A 22,899-nucleotide genomic window follows, 5' to 3' on the forward strand; every position below is an offset into this window, starting at 1 on the left:
CACAGCAACCCCCAACTCCTGGGCTCAAACGATTCTCCTGCCTCTGCCTCTCAAGTAGCTGAGACTACAGGCGCCTGCCACAATGCCGGGCTATTTTTTTTGGTTGCAGCCATCACTGTTGTTTGGCAGGCCTGGGCTGGATTCGAACCCGCCAACTCAGGTGTATGTGGCTGGCGCCTTAGCCGCTTGAGCCATAGGCGCCGAACCTTTTCTTTCTCTTGTGTCATTTCTCTGGTTTGTACATCCAGTAAAGTGTCTAACTAAGTGGGGATCGTGGGTGTCATTGTTTCATTCTTAATTCAGAAAGCCTTAGTATCACAGCATTTCATTATCTGTATGATGTTTATGTTGACTACAGAGTTTTTATAGTTATCCTTTATTTGACTAAGGGGATTTCTTTCTTTTCTTAATTTATGATTGGTTTGTTCTGTTTTTGTTTTTTTCCTCCCCTCCCACCTCCGAGACTGGGTCTCACTGTGCTGCCCAGGGTAGAGTATAGTGGCTCGATCACAGCTCACTACAGCCTCGAATTCCTATCATATTCGAGCAATCCTCCCACCTCAGCCTCCTGAGTAGCTAGGATGATAGGCGTGTACCACCACCTACAGCTACTTTTGTTTATTTAAATTTTTAGTAGAGGCCAAGCGTGGTGGCTCCTAGCACTCTGTGAGGCCAAGGTAGGTGGATTACCCTGAGCTCAGAGGTTCGAGACCAGCTTGAGCCAGAGTGAGACCCCGTCTCTACCAAAAAAAAGCCAAGTGTTGTGGTGGGTGCCTGTAGTCCCAGCTACTTGGGAGGCTGAGGCAGGAGAGTCATGTAAGCCCAAGAGTTAGAGGTCGCTGTGAGCTATGAATCCACACACTTTAGTGAGGGCCACAAAGTGAGACTCTGTCTCAATAAAAAATAAATAAATAAATAAAAGAAAATAATAAATTTTTAGTAGAGACAGGGTCTCCCTATGTTGTCTAGGCTGGGCTCAAACTCCTGGCCTCAAGAAAGCCTCCCACTTTGGCCTCCCAAAGTTCTGAGATTACAAGCATGAACCACTGTTCCTGGCCTAGCAAATTTTCAAAAAACTCAAACAAAATTTGTTTATATCAAATGCCTTTTTTGCATCTGTAGGCTGTCACCATGACATAGAAAAAAGGGGTAAATTGCAGCTATGTGTACCTTTATTCACAAAATATTTGTTATAAAATCTTACAAAATATTCTCGGTTGATCACCTCTTTCTACATATTTCAGTTTTCTAGATGAGTTTCTGTAGAACTGGCATGATTTATTTCTTTAAATGTTGTTAGAATTCATAAGTAAAACCATCTTGGCCTGGAATTTTCTTTGTGGAAGGGTTTTAAACTACAAATTCAATTTGTTCAATTGACAAAGGCTATTCAGGTTATTCTTGAGTGGTGAGTAATTTGTCTATTTCATTTAAGGTTTAAAATTTCATGAACATATTCAAAGTAGCTCATTTTCCTTCTATTATTATTATTATTATTATTTGAGACAAAGTTTCACTCTGTTGCCCTGGGTAGAGTGCCATGGCGTTATAGCTCACAGTAACCTCAAACTCTCAGGCTTAAGCTCAAGAGTTCCTCTTGCCTCAGCCTTCCAAGTAGCTGGGACTATGGGCACCTGCCACAATGTCCAGCTAGGTTGTTTTTCTTTTTTTTCTATTTTAGTAGAGATGGGGTCTTGCTGTTGCTCAGGCTGGTCTGGAACTCTTGAGCTTAAGGGATCTGCCTGCCTCTGCCTCCTCTAGTGCTAGGATTACAGGTGTGAGCCACTGCACCCAGCCATTTTTCTACTATTTTATAATCTGTAGTGATGTTACCTTGCTTGTTCTTGACATTGGTATTTGTGTGTTCTTTCTTTTTCTCCCAACTACTACGTTTAAAGGTTTATCAATTGTATTGGTCTCTTCAATAACCGTCTTTAACTTTTATTGATTTTCTCTGTTTTGTCTTCTATTTCATTGATCGCTACTCTGATCTTTTCTTTCTTTCTTTCTTTCTTTCCTTTTTTTTTTTTTTTTTGAGACAGAGTCTCACTATGTCGCCCTCAGTAGAGTGCCTTGGCATCACAGCTCACAGCAACCTCCAACTCTTGGGCTTAAGCAATTGTCTTGCCTCACCCTCCCAAGTAGCTGGGGCTACAGGCGCCTGCCACAACGCCCAGCTATTTTTTTGCCGTAGGTGTCATTGTTGTTTTGGCAGGTCTGGGCTGGGTTCAAACCCGCCAGCCCTGGTGTATGTGGCTAGCGCTGTAACCACTGAGCTATAGGCACTGAGCATACTGCTCTGATCTTTATTATTTTCTATTTATGCTTACTTTGAGTTTCATTTACTCTTAATTTTCTGGTTTCTTAATGTGGAATGGGAATAATTCGTTCCCCCTACAGTACTGCTGCTGTGGCATTCCACACATTTTACTGTATCATTTTTTTTCATTTTCTTTTAATTCAAAATGCTTTTGAATTTCCCTTTTAATTTCTCCTTTTACCCATGGGTCCTTTAAACATGTGTTGTTTAGTTTATAGATATTTAGGAATTTTTTAGAGATATTTCTATTGTCGATTTCTACTTCAATTCTTTAGTGGTTAGAGAACATAACTTAGTATAATTTCTATTACTTCATAATGTGCTTCATGGTCCAAAATATGGTCTATCTTGGTAAATTTTCTGTGTATACTTGACTAGAATATATATCTTGCTGTGGGTGGAGTGTTCTATAAATGTCAATTAGCACGAGTTGATTGATAGAGTTGTTCACATCTACATCTTTGCTCATTTTCAGTCTACTTTTTTTTTTTTTTGGCAGTTTTTGGCCGGGGCTGGTTTTGAACCTGCCACCTCCGGCATATGGGGCCGGCGCTGTACTCCTTTGAGCCACAGGCACCTCCCTAAGTCTACTTTTCTTCAATTTTTGACAACTGTATTGAAATATTAAACTATAATTTCAGATTATAGTTTAATATTAGAATAGTTAGATAGTTTAGATTAGAATAGTTTAATATTAGAATAGTTCTCTATTTTTTCAGTTTTATCAGTATTTACTTTATGTAATTTGAAACTCTGTTTCAATCTTAAATAACAATATTTAAGATTGTTATGTCCTTGATGAATTTTATTATTATAAGATGGCCAGTTTTATCCCTAATAATATTCTAATATCCATTTTGTCTGATAGTAATATAGCCACTTTAGTTTTCTTTTGATTTCTGTTAGCATGGATTATGATTCTCCTTTGTTTTTCTTTTAATCTATTTGTACCTTTTAAATTTAAATGCATTTTTAAAATTCTTGAGACAGAATCTCTCTCTGTTGCCCCAGCTAGAGTGCAGTGGCATGATCATAGCTCACCATAACCCAAACTCCTAGCTCAAGGCATTCTCCTGCCTCAGCCTCCCAAGGAGGCTATAGATGTGTACCACCATGCCCTGCTAATTTTTTCTATTTTTATTAGAGATGGGTTCTCACTCTTGGTCAGGTTGATCTTGAGCTGCTGACCTCAAGCAATGCTCCCACCTCGGCTTCTTGGAAAGCTAGGATTATAGGCACAAACCACTGCTCCTGGCCTAAATGCCCTTCTTGTAGGCAGTATATAGTTGAGTCTTACTTTTTATCCAATCTATCTCTGCCTCATAACTGGGATGTTTAAACCACTTACATTTAGTGTGATTATTGATATGGTTAAGTTTATGTCTATCATCTTGTTATCTGCTTCCTTAGTTTTAGAACCTTTGCCATCATAGGAAATACTTTTGTCCTGTCTTTCTTTTCTTTCTGGGACTTGAGTGTGAGATCTATTCACACCACCCAAGGGACTGTATACTGGTCAACATACCGAGGCGTCAACATACAGAGGTGGTCAACACAAAGAACTAGGCCTACGGTACTGATACGTACATGTGGTGCATGTCTTGTCCATGAAAATAGGTCAGCTTAAGGGGGTAGTCAATGTAGGGAGGTGGTCAACTATGGTGGTGCTACTGTATTTGTTATGTTTATTATTCCCTTTTATTTTCTCTCTTTCTCAGTCTCTCTTATGAACTGTCTTCTAGGTCACGAACTCTTTCCTCAGGTATATCTAATTTGGTGCTTAATCCATCCATTGAGATCCCTTTCCCTTCCTCCCTCCCTCCCTTCCTTTCTTTCACAACTAAATTCTGTAATTTCCATGTGGTTCTTTTTGTGTGTATTTTTTCTAAATATAGTTTTCAGTTCTATGCCAAAATCTTCTTCTTTTTTTTTTTATAGAGTCTTGCTTTGTTACCTGTTTTAAGTTCTATGCCAAGACTTTTTATTTTTTTTTTTGCAGTTTTTGGCTGGGGGCTGGGTTTGAACCCACCAGCCTCTGATGTAGCCAGCACCCTACCCACTGAGCTACAGGCACCACCACCCAGATCTTTGTTTTTATTCTCTGTTGTCACCAGTTTTGTAGTTTTGCAGAGGATCAGGGTCTGATTCTGGCAGGAAGCTAAGGGTTGCAGAAGTTCTGGATCCCTTTAAACAAAGCAGAGATGATTCTAAGCTGGGTTTCAGCCCCTGCAAAGTTTGGCCATTTGTGGTTCACACTTATTCCTATACTGTTGTTTTTCAGTGTCCTCTGGCAAAGTCTGGGGAATTTACCATCCTGTCTCCTTTTGGAAGACTCTGAATTGCATCTTTTGCTACCCTAGTACTGTGTGAAGCTCTTCTCAGCGTCTCCGCCTCTCAGCTGCCTCTTTTGGAATGCGAGGCTTGGAAGAACAGCAGCCTCAAATGCCAGGCTTGCCTCTCAAGCTTTCTTTCTCCTCTTTGATCTTGGTTGCCTCACTCTTTGCTGTTTTATAAGCTCCTTAAACGGAAGCCATCATACAGATGATTTTGAAAATGTTTTTCTGAGCTCTACTTTTTGTCAGCAGCAAGGCTGGTTCCAATTACCGAGTTCACCTTACCAGAAACAGAACTGTCTGTTTCTTATGGTTTCTGTTTTCCTCACAATATTACGCTTTTGAGTTCTGATCTATTGCTTCTAACTACCTGTGATACTCCATGGTCCACCATACCTTTCACGTCTGGGTCCCATTGACAGACATTCCCTCCGTGTTTCCACCCAGGATCGAAATTGCTGGGTTCTGGGGGGGTTTCTTAAAAATACATTATTTTATTTTTATTAAATCATAGCTGTGTACGTTAATGCAATTATGGGGTACAATGTGCTGGTTTTAGACACAATTTGAAATACTTTCATTAAACTAGTTAACATCGCCTTCACTGCATTGTCTTAGTTATTGTGCTAAGACATTTATATTCTACACTTAGTAGATTTAACACGTACCCTTGTTAAAAAAAAAATATACACAATTTGACTAAGCCCTGTGAAGTGACTCTGAAATGACTGCACTGGTCTATATTCCCACCAACAGTGGACGTAGACCCGACAGCCTCTTTGGCATCATCCATTCTTCTGTGTCTGCTGGAAATAGGGACACGTGTATTCTTTTGCACTTCCCTGTTGACCAAAGAGTTTGAGTATCTCTTATGTGCTTCTGAATCTTTAGGGTTTTCTCTTCTGTAAACTGCTGATATGTATTCTTTGCCCTTTTTTTTCTCCTACAAGAATCGCTATTTTTCTTTCTTATGATTTTTCAGGAGTTCTTTATATAGGGTGGCCATAAAGTTCGTGTGCAATGTCAATAATATATTCTCGACATTGATCACATGCCCCTTTCAGATATGACAAATGTTATTCCGCCATTTGTTAACTCTCTTCATGGTTTTGTTTATTGAACGTGTCGTTCATTCTGATACAACCAAATTCATTAAACTTTCGTCTTTGTATTTTCACAGTTTCATCTAATAGAGTCTTCCCTGCCTTGAAGTCACAAAGATACTCTCCTACATGTTTCTTTATAATTTTTCCTTTCCTAATCAAGTCTGCGATCCTGGAATTTATCTTTGCACAAGGCAAGTTTCGAGTTTTGTGTTTTTTTCTCCATAGAGAGAAAGTTTTCCTAAAACCATCTTTTGAGTAACCTGTGCTTTCTTCATTGGTTTAGGAAGCCACATTTATCGTGTGTTCTATTCTCTTGGTCTATTTGTGGGTCTGTGCCATTGTCAGATAGTTTGTATGAGTATAGCTTCATGAGGTATCTTAATTTCTAGTAGGGTTAGTCCTTATCTCTTACTCTTCTTCTTTTTTTTTTTTGGCTGGGTTCGAACCTGCCACCTCCGGCATGTGGGGTTGGCGCTCTACTCCTCTGAGCCACAAGGGCCACCCCTCTCTCTTTACTCTTCTTATGAATTGATTTGGCTATGTGTGGACCTTTAAATTTTAGAATAAGATTATCATGTTTCTAAAAAGAATCCCACTTGAATTTTATTTTGGAGGACATCAAAATTAAATATAGATGTGAGACCATTAATATCTTAATTCTTCCTACATATTAAGTCTTCTATGCTAGAACATGATTTATGTATTTTTGGTTGATTTCTAGACAGTTTGTAGATATTGTTGCTATTGCAGTTGGCATCTTATTCTTCATTATATTTTCTAAGTGTTGCTCATATAGACAAATATTCTTGATTTTTTTATTGCTCTTGTATATAGCACATATTCGTATCAATAGCTTGTCCATTGATGTTAATGGATTTTGTCAATAGAAGATCATATCATCTGCAAATAATGCCTGTTTTCTCTTTTGCCTTCTGAGATTCTGATTCCTTCAGGAGAGGAAAGACTTCCCTCTGAGCACAGCATCCCCCAAGACAAGGGGAACAGTTGGACTGAGGTGGGGTACAGACCCGATGTTTTCACTTTAGCAGACATGAGTCTGTTTTACTGCATGTTAGAATATGAGCTAACTAGCATATCATAGTAACACTTAAGGGGAGGAGAGGTTTAAATTTTTTTACTTATGTTACACTTAAGTTAATATAAAGGAAATGTCAAGACCACAGCAGTGATAGAGAGTAGTACCTGAAAAATCACTTATCCAACTGTGTCATTTCCCACATGACACTGACAACTCAGAGCAGGGGAAGTGACTATCCCCGTATCCATGGAGCACCTACTTGGTGCCAGGCACTGTGATGGGGCTGGGGACGCACAGTGAACAGGACAGGCAAGGTCTGTACCCACAGCACACTTCCAGTCTAACAGAGAAGGAAAAAGCAATAAGCCAGCTGGATTTGGACTCAGACATCAAGCTCCAAGTCTTGTTCTCTTTTGTTGTTTCCAAGGCGCTCTAGTTCAGAGCAGACCAATTTCCTTTCCAAAGATAGATCCTGGGCCTTTTTGCTCACAATTACAAAGTGACCCTGAAGTGCATTGGTGGTGTAGTGGTCAGCAGAGCTGCCTTCCAGAGTGACCCTGTTCGCCCCCTGCAGGAGACAGGCAGAGTTGACGCAGGATCATTAGGGCATGTGGAGTGGGGTTTCTATGAAGAAGAAATCACAGTCACTGAGATACAGAAACTCTTTCCCTCAGCAAAGAGACTCCTCCCACCCCACCCCCTCTTAGGTGCTGATTCCAGCATCTCTCAGCCCTTACTGACTCACAGGAATGTGGGAGATAACACAGTAGGTGCTTAGAATAGTCTCTGGCTTCAACAAATGTTAGCTATTGTTACTCTCATTTTACAGATAAGAAAACTGAGCTCCAGAGAAGTGAAATAATGTCAGTGTCTGTCTTGTGTCTGTCTGTCTGTCTGTCTCTCTCTCTCTCACACACACACACACTCAGGGTAGAGCTGAGACTGCCTTCTCTCAGAGCCCAGGCTTATAATCACCATCATGGCCAGTATCCTCCAAAGGAAAGTGGCCATTTAGAGGCTGTCACAGTCCCACTTCAGCCTTCTTCCAGCCTGAGAATCCTCATCCTGCCCTTCAGCCTCCAAGATAAAGAAGGAAGTGAGACCTGAGGCTCAGTATACTACATCACCAAGTGAGGGCATGAAGAAAGAGGTTATGACAGCGGCCATCACTGTTACTGCCAAAGGAACGTGGGGGCAGCTACTTTGTTCCTTCAAAGAGCCTTGAAATGGATTTAGGGCTGGGGAGGAGGGTGAGACCCACACAGAGAGAGTGCCTGGTACAAACCCCCCAAGGAACAGGGCTGTAATCCTTGTTCATTCAGGCTCAGGTCCCTCCTCTGCCCACAGAGAAGGTGGGGATGTGGTGGCCATGGGTGTGCCCAGCTGACTACCCTTCTCTATCAGGACTTGATCTTTGACCTGGGAGATGCTGTGAGGTGGGAGTTCATGCTCTTGGGGACTGATAAGCCTAACCTGTCCCTGACTGAGGAAGAAGACAATGGGATGAACGATGACGATGATGTGGAAAATCTGGTGAGTCTCAGGGGAGCGTGGGGATGGAGAGTGTGTGGGGAAGGCCTTGCGTCCCATCTGGCTTCAGGCAGCCTGACAAATGTACTTCAGGAGGCCCTATGTAAGGACAGCAGGGACTTATTCATCTTTGGGAGCTTCAGTTTCCTGGTCTGTATGTAAACTGGGGTAGAGAGGGGTGTCAGACATGTTAGTCTGCACTAACAAAGTACTACAGACCAGGGGCCTTAAAGAACAGACATTTATTTTCCAATAGTCTTGAAGGCTGGAAGTCCAAGATCAAGGTGAGGTTAGAAGTCAAGATCAAAGTGTTGGCAGAGTTGGTTTCTTCTGAGGCCTTTCTCCTTGGCTTGCAGGTGGCCATCTTCTCACTGTGTCTTCAAAGGGTCTTCCCTCTGTACCAGTCTGTGTCCTCATTTCCTCTTCTTATAAGGACACCAGTCACACTGCATTAGGGCCCACCCATACGACCTCATTTCAACTTAATCACCTCTTTAAAGACCCTATCTCCAAACACAGTCACATTCGGAAGTACTGGGGTAAGGACTTCAACATAGGAATTTCAGGGGACATAATTAGCAATAGGTAGCACTCATGTGGCCCTTAATGAGTACCAGACTCTGTTGTGCGTGCTTACCCTGTATTAACTCATCAACCTGGTGAAAATCTCCACAACCTGGTGAAGGGTGCACTAGTGTTATCATCCATGATCATCAGCGTTCCATTTTACAGATGGGAAGACTTACACACAGAGGGGTTAGGTAACTGACCCAAAGGGACACAGCCAGATTTGGACCTAAACGTTCTGGCTTCAGATCAGACCATCCATGTGATGTGCTTGGCACAGCATCGCAGACATGCCTGGAAAGGGTACTGAGTGTTCTCAGCTGCATCATGTCTGGAGACCGGGGGGCCTCCCTGTGCAGTAAATTCCAGTAATAGGTGCCCCCTGCTGGCCCTGAGGCATGGACCTGCCAGCACCCAGGGAGCCAGCCCTGGAGACAACATCCTTAACACCTCAGCAGTTCATTGTCAAATAGTTCTAATCACAGAGTCCTGTTCCATCCCTGGACCAAGAACCTTTTTACAACAAAAATGGACAGATGGTGACCCTAAGAGCCAGAGTTAGTTGTGGGAGCACAGCCTCTGGCCACAGCGCGCCAACCTGGCCATCTTAGAGATTTTTGACAATGCTTATCTGTTTTTGTCCCCTGCACCAAGTCGCAATTAGATGAACAGGTGTCAGAGGTCAAAGCAATGTTTGTGGGAGAAAAGTTGTAAGTTGAGAAAGTCTTATCCAAGTTTCTGTGACCATTACTTGTTTAGATCGGGGATTAATTTACAGATGGGAAATTAGACTCAGAGACAAAAATAATAATAATAATGTCATCCAGGCAGTGTCCTGAGCATTTTCTATATATCATTTGCTCCTCCTAAGAGGTCTAGTCTACAGTTAAGGAAACTGAGACTCAGACGGGTTATAAGACTTGCCCAGGCCCCTGTAGCTGGTGCTGGACAGGGGTGGGGCTTGGGTGCCTCTGGCTCTGGCAAAAGGCCTATGGCTGGCTCAGGAACAGCAGGGCGTGCAGGACAGGGGTTCTGCCAGACTTAGGAGGACACAGAGAAGGGCTCCCTGCCCAGAGCTAACTCCTCTTCCAAGTTGTGGGTTATGCTCATGACCTCTGGCTCTTCTAGGGTAGCTGATGGACCAAGGTAGCTTGGTTCTGAGAGTGAAACAGAGACTTTGACCATAAATTCTGTTACCAAGCCCTGAGCAGCCACTCCTCCCACCCCACCTCCTTCTCTCCCACAGGGCAAGGAGGATGAGGACAAAAGCTTCGACATGCCACACTCATGGGTGGAGCAGATTGAGATCTCTCCAGAAGGTGTTTGCCACTTATGTGCTCACATGTCTTCTCCAGAACCAGTTCCTGGGCCTCTGGGAGTCTGCAGTGACAGCCAGCAGAGTGACATGGCAGAGGCTGCTCTGGCCTTCATTTCCACCCTTCTTGTTTTCACTGTCTGGGACACACCCTTCTCCCCTCTCTGCATCCCCTAACTGGTGCAAGGGGTGTCAGGGCTGGAGGGGCAGGCAGAGAAGACAGGAGGCGGGGGCCTTCGTGGTCCATGTGAACATCTGCTGGCTGCCAAGGCACCCGTCTGGGAGCACCCAGACCATGAGGAGGGCATAGGCCATTTCCCTAGGGTGGGAAGTGCTAGAGAGGGTGACATGCAGGCCAGAAGAAGAACATGCAGCCCAGCTCCAGCTTGGGACTAGGAGGTGTGGGGTCCAAAGGGGTTCTAGAAGGAGGAGTCATTGGAGCTAAATTCTGAAGGAGCAGAAGGAGTCAACCCCGCAAGGGCAGAGAGACCTGCATGGGCAAAGACCTGGCGGAGAGACAGGACCTGGTGGAGAGACAGAGTGTGGTGTAGCTGGGTGCAGACCCTCTGGTTGGGCTCAAATCCCACAAAGGCAGAGGGCAGAGGGTGGTGACATGGCCGTCGGCCCACGAAGTTGGGGAGGGAGGGAACGACATGTCTTAGGAGAAAATCAACAGCTCTAAGAATTTACAAAAGAGGTTGAGCAAGGTAGCTCACACCTGTAATCCCAGTTTTGGGGAAGCTGAGGTGGGAGGATGGCTTGAATCTAGGAGTTCAAAACTAGCCTGGGCAGCATAGCAAGACCCCTGCCTCTATAAAAAATTTAAATTAAATTGGGCTGGCCTGTGCTTCAGGTCTGAGGCCTTCCCTGGTGACAGTCCTCCTCTGCCTCCCTGGAATGGGCTTGGGGCCTCGAAGTGTTTAGAAGACAGTGAAATGGGCGGTGGGTAGATGAGTGGCCGGCTGGGGTGGGTTCTCATTTCCCCCAGTCTGGGAGACCCGTCTGTGTCCACAGCATTCGAGTCCCGCTGCCCGCATGGGAAGAAGGTGATACAATACAAGAAGGCGAAGCTGGAGAAGTGGGCCCCCTACCTCAACTCCAACGGCCTCGTGACCCGTCTCACCACCTACAAGGACATGGAATGTAAGGGACACAGCTCCAGATGTGGGTCCAGGCTGGGCAAGGGAGGAGGGCAGCTTCTACTCTCCCTGTGCGCATGTGGGCATGGTTGGGCTCTGTGTGCCTGGCATGGAGGTTACAGGCTGGGGAGCTGGGCTGGCTGCCGCAAGCATCCATCATCCCCACAGGCAGCCAGATTTTGGAGATAAAGGAGTGGTACCAGAACCGGGAGGACATGCTGGAGCTGAAACACATAAACAAGACCACAGGCCTCCATGTCGATTACTTCAAGCCTGGCCACACCCAAGCTCTACGTGGTGCGTGGCCCCCTTGCTGGGCTGGCCAGGAGCCTTTCACACTTTAGAGAAGCCCCTGGGGCAGGTGGTGTGTGGTGGGAGGAAGCAGCATCTGTGTTTCAGTGGGTGGCAAGCAACAGAAGACGCCTCTGCCTCCCTAAGCAAACCATGTGTGGGAGAGCTGGACAAACTCAGAAAGCCAAAGAAATGTGACAAACATCCTCCAGGAAAGCCCAATCCAGGGCCACATGCCCGGTCTGTGGTTGGGATCAAGCAGGAATCCTACCAGAAGACACACAGTGGGGGCCACACTTAAAGGGGGTAAAGACACTGAGCGATAAAGCCAAGAAACGTGCCCCCACAAATGCAGAGGGCAGAGGGTGGTGACGTGGCCATCAGCCCACGAAGTTGGGGAGGGAGGGAAGGACGTGTCTTAGGAGAGAATCAACAGCTCTAAGAATTTACAAAAAGGGTTGGACAAAGTAGCTTACACCTGTAATCCCAGTTTGGGGAGGCTGAGGTGGGAGGTATGGCTTGAGTCCAGGAGTTCAAAACTAGCCCGGGCAACACAGCAAGACCCCTGCCTCTACAAAAAATTTTAAAAATTAGCCAGGTGTGGTGGCACATGCATGTAGTCCCAGCTACTAGGGATGCTGAGGTGGGAGGATCTCCTGAGCCCAGGAGTTTAAGGCTATTATAAGCTAGGATTGTGTTACCATATACTCCAGCCAGGTGACAGAATGTGACTGTCTCAAAAAAAAAAAAAAAAAAGGAATTCACAAAAGAAAAGCATAGGGCCAATATACATTTGAAAAGATTGGTAGTTTAAATTTAAAAATGAGCCAGGGGTAAGTGGCTCTTGACTGTAATCCTAGCGCTCTGGGAGGCTGAGATGGGCAAATTAATTGAGCTCTGGAGTTTGAGACCAGCCTGAGCAAGAGCAAGACTCCATCTCTAAAAACAATTAAAAAAAAAAAAAAAACCTATGAGCGACCAACTTATAACCCCCTTGTTGGCAAAAATGAAAAAAAAAGTCTTATTGGGTATGAGCGAGTGTGGGAAGTGGTAATCATTCCCTGTCAGTGTTGGTGGGACAGCAAATTGGGGGTGGGGGGAGTTGGGCAAACGATATCAATAATAGCCTTAAAAGGTGTGCACTTTTTGAAGGAATCCTCCTGCTGAGAATTTGTTCTTAGCAAATAATGAAAAAGAACAAAAAAAAAAAAATTGTGCAGTGCAGATGTTCACCATGTGGATTGCCTAAGCTCACAGGTTCGAGACCAGGCTGAGCCAGAGCGAGACCTCGTCTTTAAAAATAGCCAGGCATTGTGGCAGGTACCTGTAGTCCCAGCTACTTGGGAGGCTGAGGCAAGAGAATCACTTGAGCCCAAGAGTTCGAGGTTGCTGTGAGCTATGACGCCACAGCACTCTACCAAAGTAAGACTGTCTCAAAAAAAAAAATAAAAAATAAAAAAAGTTGGGTACAACCCAAACACCCAGCAAGGATGGGGGACCGGTCACATAACGAATGCTTGTCTATATGTGGACCTCCCTTTTCCCTGGGCCTGGGGTTGGGCTGTAGACCCAGTAGCCGAGCATTCACCCAACCAGCTTCCCCTGCCTCCTGCCTTTCCCTCTTGCCCCAGTGCACTCATACAAGTCCATGCAGCCTGAGATGGACCGTGTCATGGAGTTTTATGAAACGGCCCGTGTGGATGGACTGACAAAGAGAGAGGAGACGCCCAAGTCAATGACAGAGTACTACCAACGACGTCAAGACTTCCTCTCCTACCGTCACATCGACTATGGGCCCAGAGTCAAGAAGATCAGTCAGAACAGCGCAGACTCAAATCCCCGGCCCATGGTGGTAAGAGCTCGCTGTGCCTGGGGATAAGTCGCCTCCCTTCTCTGCTAGCTAATGTCACATCTGGACGGGGAGACCTCTGGCTCTGGCATCAAGACCTGCGACACAGTTAAGGCACTAACTGTAAGCCAAGCGTTTCACCAAATGTATGATACTGGGGCTGCAGGTGCTAGATCGCCCTTAACCGCTGGGCCGAGGAGGTGTTATCTCCTTATTGTTATAAAAAATACACATTCATGACTGAACATTGGGAAAATGTGGAATAATATAAAGAGGAAAGTCAAAAATATCTCAGAATGGCAACTCTTAGGTATTACTGTGGATTAAAAGGTTTGGTTTTAAGAATCATTTCTAATCTAATTGGAAGGTTCCCTCCTCCGTGTCATTACAAATTGTCTGGCAGTTGAGCTTAATAGCTGCATGCCAAGGAAGCTCTTCCTAGCAGTAAGGGAGTCTAGCCAGGGGTTGGCTGTCTGGAAAAGGTCCTGCACTGTATGTGCTTTGAGCGGACTAGCTCTAGAACCCATGGGGGCCAGGAAGTCCACTGTCTTGCTTGGAGGGGCTGTCAAGCTAAGTGGCCGTTGCTCCTGCCTGTGGAGCATGCACAGAAATCTCCCCTGCCTCTCATCCTCTGCGTGCTCTGGCCTCACAGAAAATCACAGAGCGGTTCTCCCGCAACCCTGAGAAACCTGCGGATGAGGATGTAGCAGAGCACGTGTTCGTGATCGGGGAGGACCGCATCCAGCTGCGCTACCACTGCCGCGAGGACCACATCACGGCCTCCAAGCGTGAGTTCCTGCAGCGCACCGAGGTGGACAGCAAAGGCAACAAGATCATCATGACGCCCGACATGTGTATCAGTTTCGAGGTGGGCCAGGGGCCAGTGAGAAGGAACTGGCCCCATTTCAGCCAGTTGGGAGGACCAAGATGGACCCTCTATAACCTCAGCCCAGAAATTCATCTCTGCCCCTTGGGAGAATTGAAAACTCCCATCTGGAGACCATCATTTTGTACCTCATCTGAAAATCTTTCCTTTTCAACCAAAAGAGAGAACCCAGCAGGCTGTGGCTACTGCTCATGGTCCCCATTCCCCACCTCCTGGTCAGAGCAGACCCCAGATGCTAGGGAACAGGGCTGTAGGAAGAGAAGGTCCTCACTGCCCTGAGGGGCTGGCCTTTCTGGTCCAGTCTTTACTCTCCTGGCACATCCCTTAGCCTCTCTGAGCCTTCAGTTCCTCTTCTATTATTAACTGTACTTTTATAGGTGGGGAAACGGAGGCCCAGAGAGGTTAAGCAACTTGCTTACAGTCACACAGGTAAAAAAAATAGCAGTAGATCTGAACCCAGGTAGTCCCACAACATTACAGTCTTTCTGTGTCACTGTGGTGGCTGTTGGCCCAGGTGGAACCCATGGAGCACACCAAGAAGCTTCTGTACCAGTACCAGACCCTGATGCAGCTGAAGAGTGAGGAGAAGGTGTCCAGACATCAGGCCTGGGAGTCAGAGCTGGAGGTGGGTCCCACGGGAAAGTGGGCGTGTGGGGCGGACAGGGGATGGGGAAGCACCTATCATGCTCTTCATCCCTTCCCAATTCAGGTGCTGGAGATCCTGAAGCTGCGAGAGGAAGAGGAGGCGGCGCACACTCTGACCATCTCCATCTACGACACCAGGCGGAACGAGAAGAGCAAGGAGTACCGGGAGGCCATGGTGAGCTCACTGCCTTGCCCTGCTCGTCCCAGAACCGGCCTCCAGGCTGGTGAGAACCATCAGCGATTCTGCAAAGGTGCCGTCTGTAGGGGATGAAGTTATTGACGCTGCGTGGTCCTCCTTGATGCTGAGCTGACCATTTCTATGGCTCACCTTGAAGAGTACTTGGGATCCGGGCCAGGCCTCTCCCAACCTCCAGGGGCTATGGCCAAGTCAAGGCCTACACACAGGCGTCCTCAAACTACGGCCCACTGAGAACATTTATCTGGCCCACTGGATGTTTTTGTGGCTACTGCCTGTCCTGCTTAGCAGCCAACTCATCCTGGGGTCTGCAGTCCAGCCCTCCAATGGTCTGAAGGAGTGACCTGGCCCCCTGTTTAAAAGTTTGAGGACCCCTGGCCTACAGTGTATGGGGGAAGAATGAATACTGTGTACCTTCCTCCACCCAGGGTTCCCTTTGAGGTTGTGGCCTGGGCCAGTAGCCCCAATGAGCCTGGACCCAGCCCTGAGCTCTCCAACCCCTGTAGCCCAGGGCATTCAGCCCACATCCTCAGGCTGCAAAGCCCAGCTTGGTTCTCAAGGCCAGTTTCTGAATCCCCTTCTCGAACCCAGCAGAGATTTCTAAAAATAGTTTGGAGTCGTTGAGGCAGGACAGTGAATCAAAGCATCCTTTTCAACCAAAAGAGAAAACCCAGCAGGCTACGACTACTGCTCACAGCTACTGCTCATCTGTTCTCAGATCCCTAGGGGTGGGTGTCAGCTTCTACATCTCCAACGTCACTAGCCCCTGTCCATTGATATAGGACACAAGGCCCCAGGGTGAACAGGAGAAATGAAGGGCGTTTGTGGCATTTTTTAATCAATATCATTAGTAGCCACTACCATTTATTAGATAAGCCTCTACTATTGACCATAGGGCAGGTCAATACAGACATGATCTTATCTGAGTTCTCAGAGATGGATAATGAGTTTCAAGTACAGAGACGTGAATGCATGGAAGAAACAAGAGTTGGCTGTCTGGCTCGGTGCCCATAGCTCAGTGATTAGGGTGCTGGCCACATACACTGGGGTTGGCGGGTTCGAACCAGCCCAGGCCTGCTAAACCACAACAACAAAAATAGCCAGGCATCATGGTGGCTGCCTGTATTTCCAGCTACTTGAGAGGCTAAGGCAAGAGAATTGCTTAAGCCCAAGAGTTTGAGGTTGCTATAAGCTAGGACACCACAGCACTCTACCCAGGGCAACAGCTTTGAGACTCTGTCTCAAAAAAAAAAAAAAAAAAAAAAGTTGGCTGTCACCAATAAACATGGGTATAAGACACTAAGCATGCAGGCCCTGCTCAGGCCATGTCAGGTGCCACACTCTGGGACTGGCTTTGAGGCCTGGTCTCGTGCCACAGAGCTGGTCTGGGAGGTCTCCGTAGCCCCTGCCAGTCCAGGTAAGCGCTCCCCACCTTCACAGGAGCGGGTATTGCATGAGGAGCACCTGCGGCAGGTGGAGACCCAGCTGGACTACCTGGCCCCGTTCCTGGTCCAGCTCCCACCGGGAGAGAAGCTGACACGCTGGCAGGCCATGCGCCTCAAGGATGAGTGCCTCAGCGACTTCAAGCAGCGACTCATCGACAAGGCCAACCTCATCCAGGCCCGCTTCGAGAAGGTGGGCCCAGGGCTGTCTTTGGGACAGAGCAGGGGACAAGTGTGTTGGTGATTGGGGTTTCTAAATGACTGCCTTGTTCTTCCTTGTTCTCATTTGTTGGGTAAAAGGAGGGATGGATAAATGGGTGGGCAGATGGAGGGATGGGTGGCAGGGTAGGCAGAGGGACAGATGGGTAGAAGGTGGGGTGGCTTGGTGGGTGGGTGGGTAGATGAATGGATGGAGCCATGGTGGAATAGAACAATTCTTGGTCCTTGACCCATTTGTTTGTTGGGCACACACCACATAGTTCCCACGTGTTATCTCACTTCACCTTCACAAAGGGCTCTACAAGACATAGGGGCGGTACAGTGACCGTCATTTTGCAGACAAAAAATTGGAGATTATGAAAATGTCAGTAGCTTGCCCAGAACCATGTGGCTGTCTTTCTTGACTCCTGTTCTGATCTCATGGACATGATATCCCCCTAAACACATTGTAGTGACTCCCATCCAAGACATCTGGTGGCCCCTGACTCTGCTTCTCTGGCATGGGGTTGTCTGGTGGCCACTGGGACTGTAGCCTGGGTAAGGGTCCATCCTTGTCAACCCTCCTCCTCTGTCCTCCCTGTGCCCACAGGAGACCCAGGAACTACAGAAGAAGCAGCAGTGGTACCAGGAGAACCAGGTAACCCTGTCGCCGGAGGATGAAGACCTGTACCTCAGCTATTGCTCTCAGGCCATGTTCCGCATCCGCATCCTGGAGCAGCGGCTAAATCGGTGAGGGTGAAGGGGAGTGGAGGGGACCCACTGGAAGGCTAGACTACTAGCTGTGTCACCACTCACCCTCTTTCCTCCTTCTGACATCAGACACAAGGAGCTGGCCCCGCTGAAGTACTTGGCTTTAGAGGAAAAGCTCTACAAGGACCCACGCCTGGTGGAGCTCCTGAAAGTCTTTACTTGATGTTCTTGGGGCCTCAGCAGAGTTTGGAGAGAAAGCAATCTCCCTCCACAGCTAGGACCCCATGCTCCCTCTGCCCAGCTAGTGCAATCTACTCAGACCCCTGGCTTCACTGCCACCCCACCTCCCCTGCAGCCCTCTCTGCTCTTGCTTCTCCTGACTTTCCTGTAAATAAACATTCAGAATTTGCCACTTATACCTCATGCTTCACAAGCTCCAGCACCAGCCCTTCTCCCTCCCTTCTTTATCTACCAGCCCAGTACCACCCCTTTCCTCCCCACCTTGGCCACCTTCCTCATTTGCTTCTTGTCATCTGTCCATTGGAAGGTGGAGTCTTCATAGTGCCTCTGCAGATGGTTCACAGCTACCTGCAAAGAAGATCTCAACCTGGCTAGGGTGGCTCAGCTCACAAAGTGAGAGTGGCAAGGCCAAGTTGCCTAACCCAGAATTTGGGGGCCTGACACTAGAGTGCAAGGGGCTGAATCCCAACTTCTCTTCTTACCAGTTACTACTTACCCATCTGTGAAATGGGGATGGCATTGTTGTATTTAATAAAACTTATAAAGCAGAGAGGCTGTGAGTGGTATACAGAAAGTCCTAAAAGTTAGCTTTAAAAAATGACAATGAACCCATGAAATTGTTGTCCAATTCAGTAGTCAGCAGGGAAATGAAATGCTATCATACTGCCACCAATATGAATAACTGTTGGTAATGAGAAGCAACTAGAGCTCTCAAATATCTTTCCTAGTGAAAATGTAACCATTTTGGAAAACTGGCAGTATCTACTAAAGCTAAACTATGGCCCAACAATTCCACTCCACAAGACAAAGCAAATATGGCAAACTTGTCAGCAAGTATCAACATGTAGGTGGTATCATTATACTATTTTTTTAAGTTTTTCATAATGAAAGGTGATGGGAAATGCAGGCTGGGTAGTTTTGATGGGATATTCTTCTGTTAATCTAATCTTCTTTTAAGAGTGACCAAATGTCTGGGACTGCTTCCCAAAAGGTACCAGGAGCCTCTGCCTCTTGCTGAAGGCAGAAGGGGTGCAGAACCCCAGGTGGGGAATCTCGCAGGCTTTGGCTTTAAGAACAAGGGTTCGAATTCTGGGGCTATTACTCCTGGGCTGTGCGGTCGAGGCGTCAAATTCCCACCAAGATTTCCTACCCTTTAGGGTTGTGATGAGCATTGTGTCAGCTCAAGCAGCCCCAACCTGCGCTGAGAGATTGGACGATACACAGGAAAGTTCGAGGGTCTTTAGGTGCTTGGACAAACTCGGCCCACTAGGTCTGGCCCGGAGAGAGAGGTTTCAGTGGGGCCGAGTTCCTCCTAAGCCATCCCTGGGCAGCGGGGCCACGCGAGGGACCCTGACCCGTGGCCGGCTACTGCCGTTCCCAGAGCCCACTCCGCCCAAGATGCCACAAAGTCGGCCTTTCTCGGATCCTAGACCGTGGTCCCCTTAGGGAAGCTGCCACTTGCTCACTCAATCATTCGCCGAGGCCGCGGCTGCAGGGCAGCACGTCTAGGCTCCACGCCTGACTCGGACCCGGAATCAGGCTGTTTCGCCATAGGCTTCCCGTGACGGAGGATTCAAGCCAGCGTTCGGGTGACTGAAGAGGTGCAAAGTCACCAGCCCCAGGTGAACAGGCTGCAGGCGAGGGCTAGAAAGAGAACTTCAGCAAAATGCTGACTAAGGTCTCAGCCAGCCTCGCCCCACTCAAAGATGGAAGGGCCGCGACTTCGCCCTGCTTCCTTGGTCCTCTTTCTATTGGCTAGCTGAGAGTCGGTTTTCTAATAAGGCGGACGCTGATTGGTCAATATAGGACGGTTGCTAAAGCAATTGGTGCAGCCGCCATTGGAGGGCGTTTCGAAAACTTTTCAAACGCGAACTAGGTTCAAGGAAGAGGAAGAAAGCAGGAGTAGAGGGAAAGCTTGAGGCGGAGGCGGGAGCAAGGAAATGACAGCCCACATTGGTTCATTAGCGGCCGAGGGGAGGTTCTTGAACGCTCCTTCCTCGTGAGTAGTCCGATTCGGGAAAAGAGGGCGGGTGCTTAGGAAAAGCGGCAGAAGCGCTTACTTCCATTGGTCAATCCTGGCGGGAGGAGGAGCGTTTACGGCGGCTGATTGGTGCGGGAGGTGAGGTAGGCGGGGCTCTGGGCTGGAGGGTTTGTTGTGAGGGTCGGTTGTCAAGCAGCGGCCAATCAGGGCAGGGGATGGATGCAAGTAGGGGTCGCTCCTGGAGCAGATCCTTGGCCTCCGGAGCCGCAGCTGCAGGTGGAGTGGGCAAGGGAACGAGGGGGCGAGGGGACTGTGGGCCTTGGGGAAGGCCCAGCCACACGGGGTTGGCCTGGCATTGGAGAGAGGGCTCCCAGCGAGGGGGTCTAGAGTCCTCGCTCCGCAAGCTGAGAGGGGTGGAGGGACCAGCAGAGGCTGAGGGACCAGCCTAGCCTCCGGACTAGCGGGTCGGCGTGAAGGCGGGGGGTAATACCGGGGAGGCCGGAAGCAGAGCTGGGGACCTGCAGGAGGATGGGTAATGAATAGGGACCAGAGAAGCAGGAGAGTGAATGAATGAGGGATACCTTTAGCAGATAGGAAAGGGGAATGAAGGGAGTCTGGCGAGGCAGGGGCCAAGTTAGGGAGCCCAGGAGCCAAGATAAGCATAACTGGGAGACTCGGGGGCTGAGTGAAGGGGGTGTGTAAACGGAAGACTAGAGAGGCAAAACTAGGATACCCAGGAGAAAAGGGATAGGAAGAGAAAGGGTTTATGGGAAAGAGGTGAAGTGGCTGTGGGAAGAGGGTGGGAGGCTCCATGAAGTGGCCTTTCAGAATTGAGGAGTCATACCCACTCACACCCAGACTGGAGGCCTAGTTCCCAGCTCTGTCCTTGGGAATTGCAGTGGACAGGAGTGGTTCCCTTGCCAGGAGCTAGGGGTTCTGGCTCAGGGTTCTCTTTGAAATTCTCCCCAGTGAGGAGTTCAGTGGCTGTTTCTGGATTGCCTCTCGTGGGCCCCCACGCTTAGCTTCTGACTCCACCCCTTATCCTCATACGTCAGGCAAAAACAGTGACTTCCAGAAATCTATGTGGACTGCAGACACGTGGTCTTCCACGCCCTACTGCAGCTGCTGTACTTCAGGCAGTCAGTCCCCTGGAGCAGCCATCAGTCATTATCCCAGCATCTGGGAGGACCTTTCTTTTCCCTGTGTTCAAATCACTCTGCCTAAGGTGGTTCCTCTGCAGATTCTCAAACCTAATTTTTGATCCAGCTTCTGGCTATGATTGCTTTGGTGGCAATTGGTGATCCAGGGAGCTGCTGCTCTTACCCAGTGTTTTCTAACAAGTCATCATCTCTGTTTGTATTCTAGGCCACTGTTGAGCTGAGATGGCTCAAGCCTGACATTCTACGATCCTGGGTCCTGACAGATGTCTACAAGCTCCTGCTGTTGTTGTGGATGATTTAAAACCACGAGGCGGTCCAGAGCCAGGAGACGAGGATTCCCTCTGCCTGGATGTGTAGAAACTCCCTGCCAACTTGATTGGTGGATCTGGGGGGGATCCACCCCCACCCCACAAGTAAAGCACATTCCATTTTGTGGGTGGGGCTTCAGGTGCCAGCCAGCTGAAGGATGGCCACCCCTGTGGTCACCAAGACAGCCTGGAAGTTGCGTGAGTGATTTTCATTTTTCTTTATCACCCCATTTATTCTGTTAGCTGCTTGTTGTTGGGTGGCCTGAACTCTCTGCTTTGTTTCCTGCTCCTGGGGGTGGGGAGACTCCCAGGCGTTGGAGTAAAATTGACCAAGATGTAAATCATGACTGGCACTTCTTAGCTGGGTGACATTGGGCTCTCATCAACCTCTCAAGGCTCAGTTTTCTCCATACAATGAGATAATCACACCGGTGTTCTTCTGTAGTTGCTGTGAAAGTCATATGAGAGGATGCCTACAATAAAGCACTCAGCACAGAATTTCCAGTTAGGCTGACAGGCAGAATGGGGTGAGGAATCCTGAAAGCTGTTTTTGAGACCTCTCACAAGTCAGACTTCCCCAGTCAGATAAAAACACCTTGGGTCTCTGGTGGAGGTGAGCTGGGGGTGGAGGGGTGGAGGGGTAAGCAGTGGAGTGCTCACAGGGCTCTGGAACGTAACTGAGTATGAGCACCCCCACCCCCACCATTACTCTGTAGTAGTGGTTCTAAATTTGATCTTAAGACCGCTTTATACTCTCAAAAATTATTGCGGACCACAAAGTATATTTATTTATGGGACTTACATCTATCAATATTTATATGTTAGAAATTAATACTAGACATTTTAAAACAAGAATATATTGTCAAATATGCAGCTAGTTATGTTCTCCAAAAATCCACTGTATGCTGGGGTGCAGAAGGCAAATACCATCTTAATACTACACAGTATATGAACATAGTTTTGTCCTCTTAGACCCCTTGAAAGGATCTTGAGGATTACAAGGGTCCCCAGATCGTATTTTGAGAACTCTACACATTGGGGCCTACATGGGCCCTACCCCACCTATAATAACTGGTTGGCATAGCTTTGGTGTGCTCTAACTGGTCACCCTCTGCTATAAGCTGTTCCTGTGCTATGTTCAGGAACTGACACAAGATCCACTATGAATTTTGAATCTAGGCTGAAGCCTGTGTGAGCTCATATGAGGCCAGCTTGTCTAGAGTCTACTTCAATTCTTAAGGTGTGTTCCCCAAATGTTTGTATGAGTGGTAGCTTGGAGGTGCTGCTTAAATGGTGCTTGGGTCAATATTTTTATTTTAATAATTGTTGTTTTTTGTTTTCTTTTTTTGAGACAGAGTCTCACTATGTTACCCTCAGTAGAATGCCATGGTGTCACGGCTCACAGCAACCTCCAACTCTTAGGCTTAAGCAATTCTCTTGCCTCAGCCTTCCAAGTAGCTGGGACTACAGGCGCCCACCACAACACCAAGCTATTTTTTGTTGTGGTTGTCATCATTGTTGTTTAGCAGGACTGGGCCAGGTTCAAACCCACCAGTCCCAGTGCATGTGGCCAGCACCCTAACCACTGAGCTATAGACACTAAGCCTGTTTTTGTTTTTGTGTCATTGAAAAAGTATCATGGG

General features: G+C 47.5%; 2 protein-coding genes across 3 annotated transcripts in view; both read left to right on the forward strand.

Moving 5' to 3' along the window:
- Window positions 1-17,979, forward strand: part of DRC7 (dynein regulatory complex subunit 7) — a 30,167-nt gene extending 12,188 nt beyond the window's left edge. For both annotated transcript variants that reach the window (XM_003792579.1, XM_012806825.1), the window contains 11 exons: window positions 8,203-8,331; window positions 10,142-10,214; window positions 11,225-11,353; window positions 11,518-11,646; window positions 13,272-13,492; window positions 14,142-14,357; window positions 14,890-15,000; window positions 15,085-15,195; window positions 16,657-16,851; window positions 17,467-17,606; window positions 17,697-17,979. In XM_003792579.1, the coding sequence (XP_003792627.1) occupies window positions 8,203-8,331; window positions 10,142-10,214; window positions 11,225-11,353; window positions 11,518-11,646; window positions 13,272-13,492; window positions 14,142-14,357; window positions 14,890-15,000; window positions 15,085-15,195; window positions 16,657-16,851; window positions 17,467-17,606; window positions 17,697-17,790 (1,548 nt within the window). In that variant the 3' untranslated portion in view covers window positions 17,791-17,979. The remainder of the gene's footprint in view (window positions 1-8,202; window positions 8,332-10,141; window positions 10,215-11,224; window positions 11,354-11,517; window positions 11,647-13,271; window positions 13,493-14,141; window positions 14,358-14,889; window positions 15,001-15,084; window positions 15,196-16,656; window positions 16,852-17,466; window positions 17,607-17,696) is intronic.
- A 1,959-nt stretch (window positions 17,980-19,938) lies between these two features.
- Window positions 19,939-22,899, forward strand: part of KATNB1 (katanin regulatory subunit B1) — a 22,436-nt gene continuing 19,475 nt past the window's right edge. The window contains exons 1-2 of the mRNA XM_003792581.3: window positions 19,939-20,064; window positions 21,154-21,454. Coding sequence (XP_003792629.1) covers window positions 21,415-21,454 — 40 coding nt within the window. The 5' untranslated portion in view covers window positions 19,939-20,064; window positions 21,154-21,414. The remainder of the gene's footprint in view (window positions 20,065-21,153; window positions 21,455-22,899) is intronic.

This window comes from Otolemur garnettii, unplaced genomic scaffold (assembly GCF_000181295.1).
Source record: "Otolemur garnettii isolate 467f Iridium unplaced genomic scaffold, OtoGar3 scaffold00058, whole genome shotgun sequence".
In the NCBI taxonomy this organism is placed as follows: domain Eukaryota; kingdom Metazoa; phylum Chordata; class Mammalia; order Primates; family Galagidae; genus Otolemur; species Otolemur garnettii.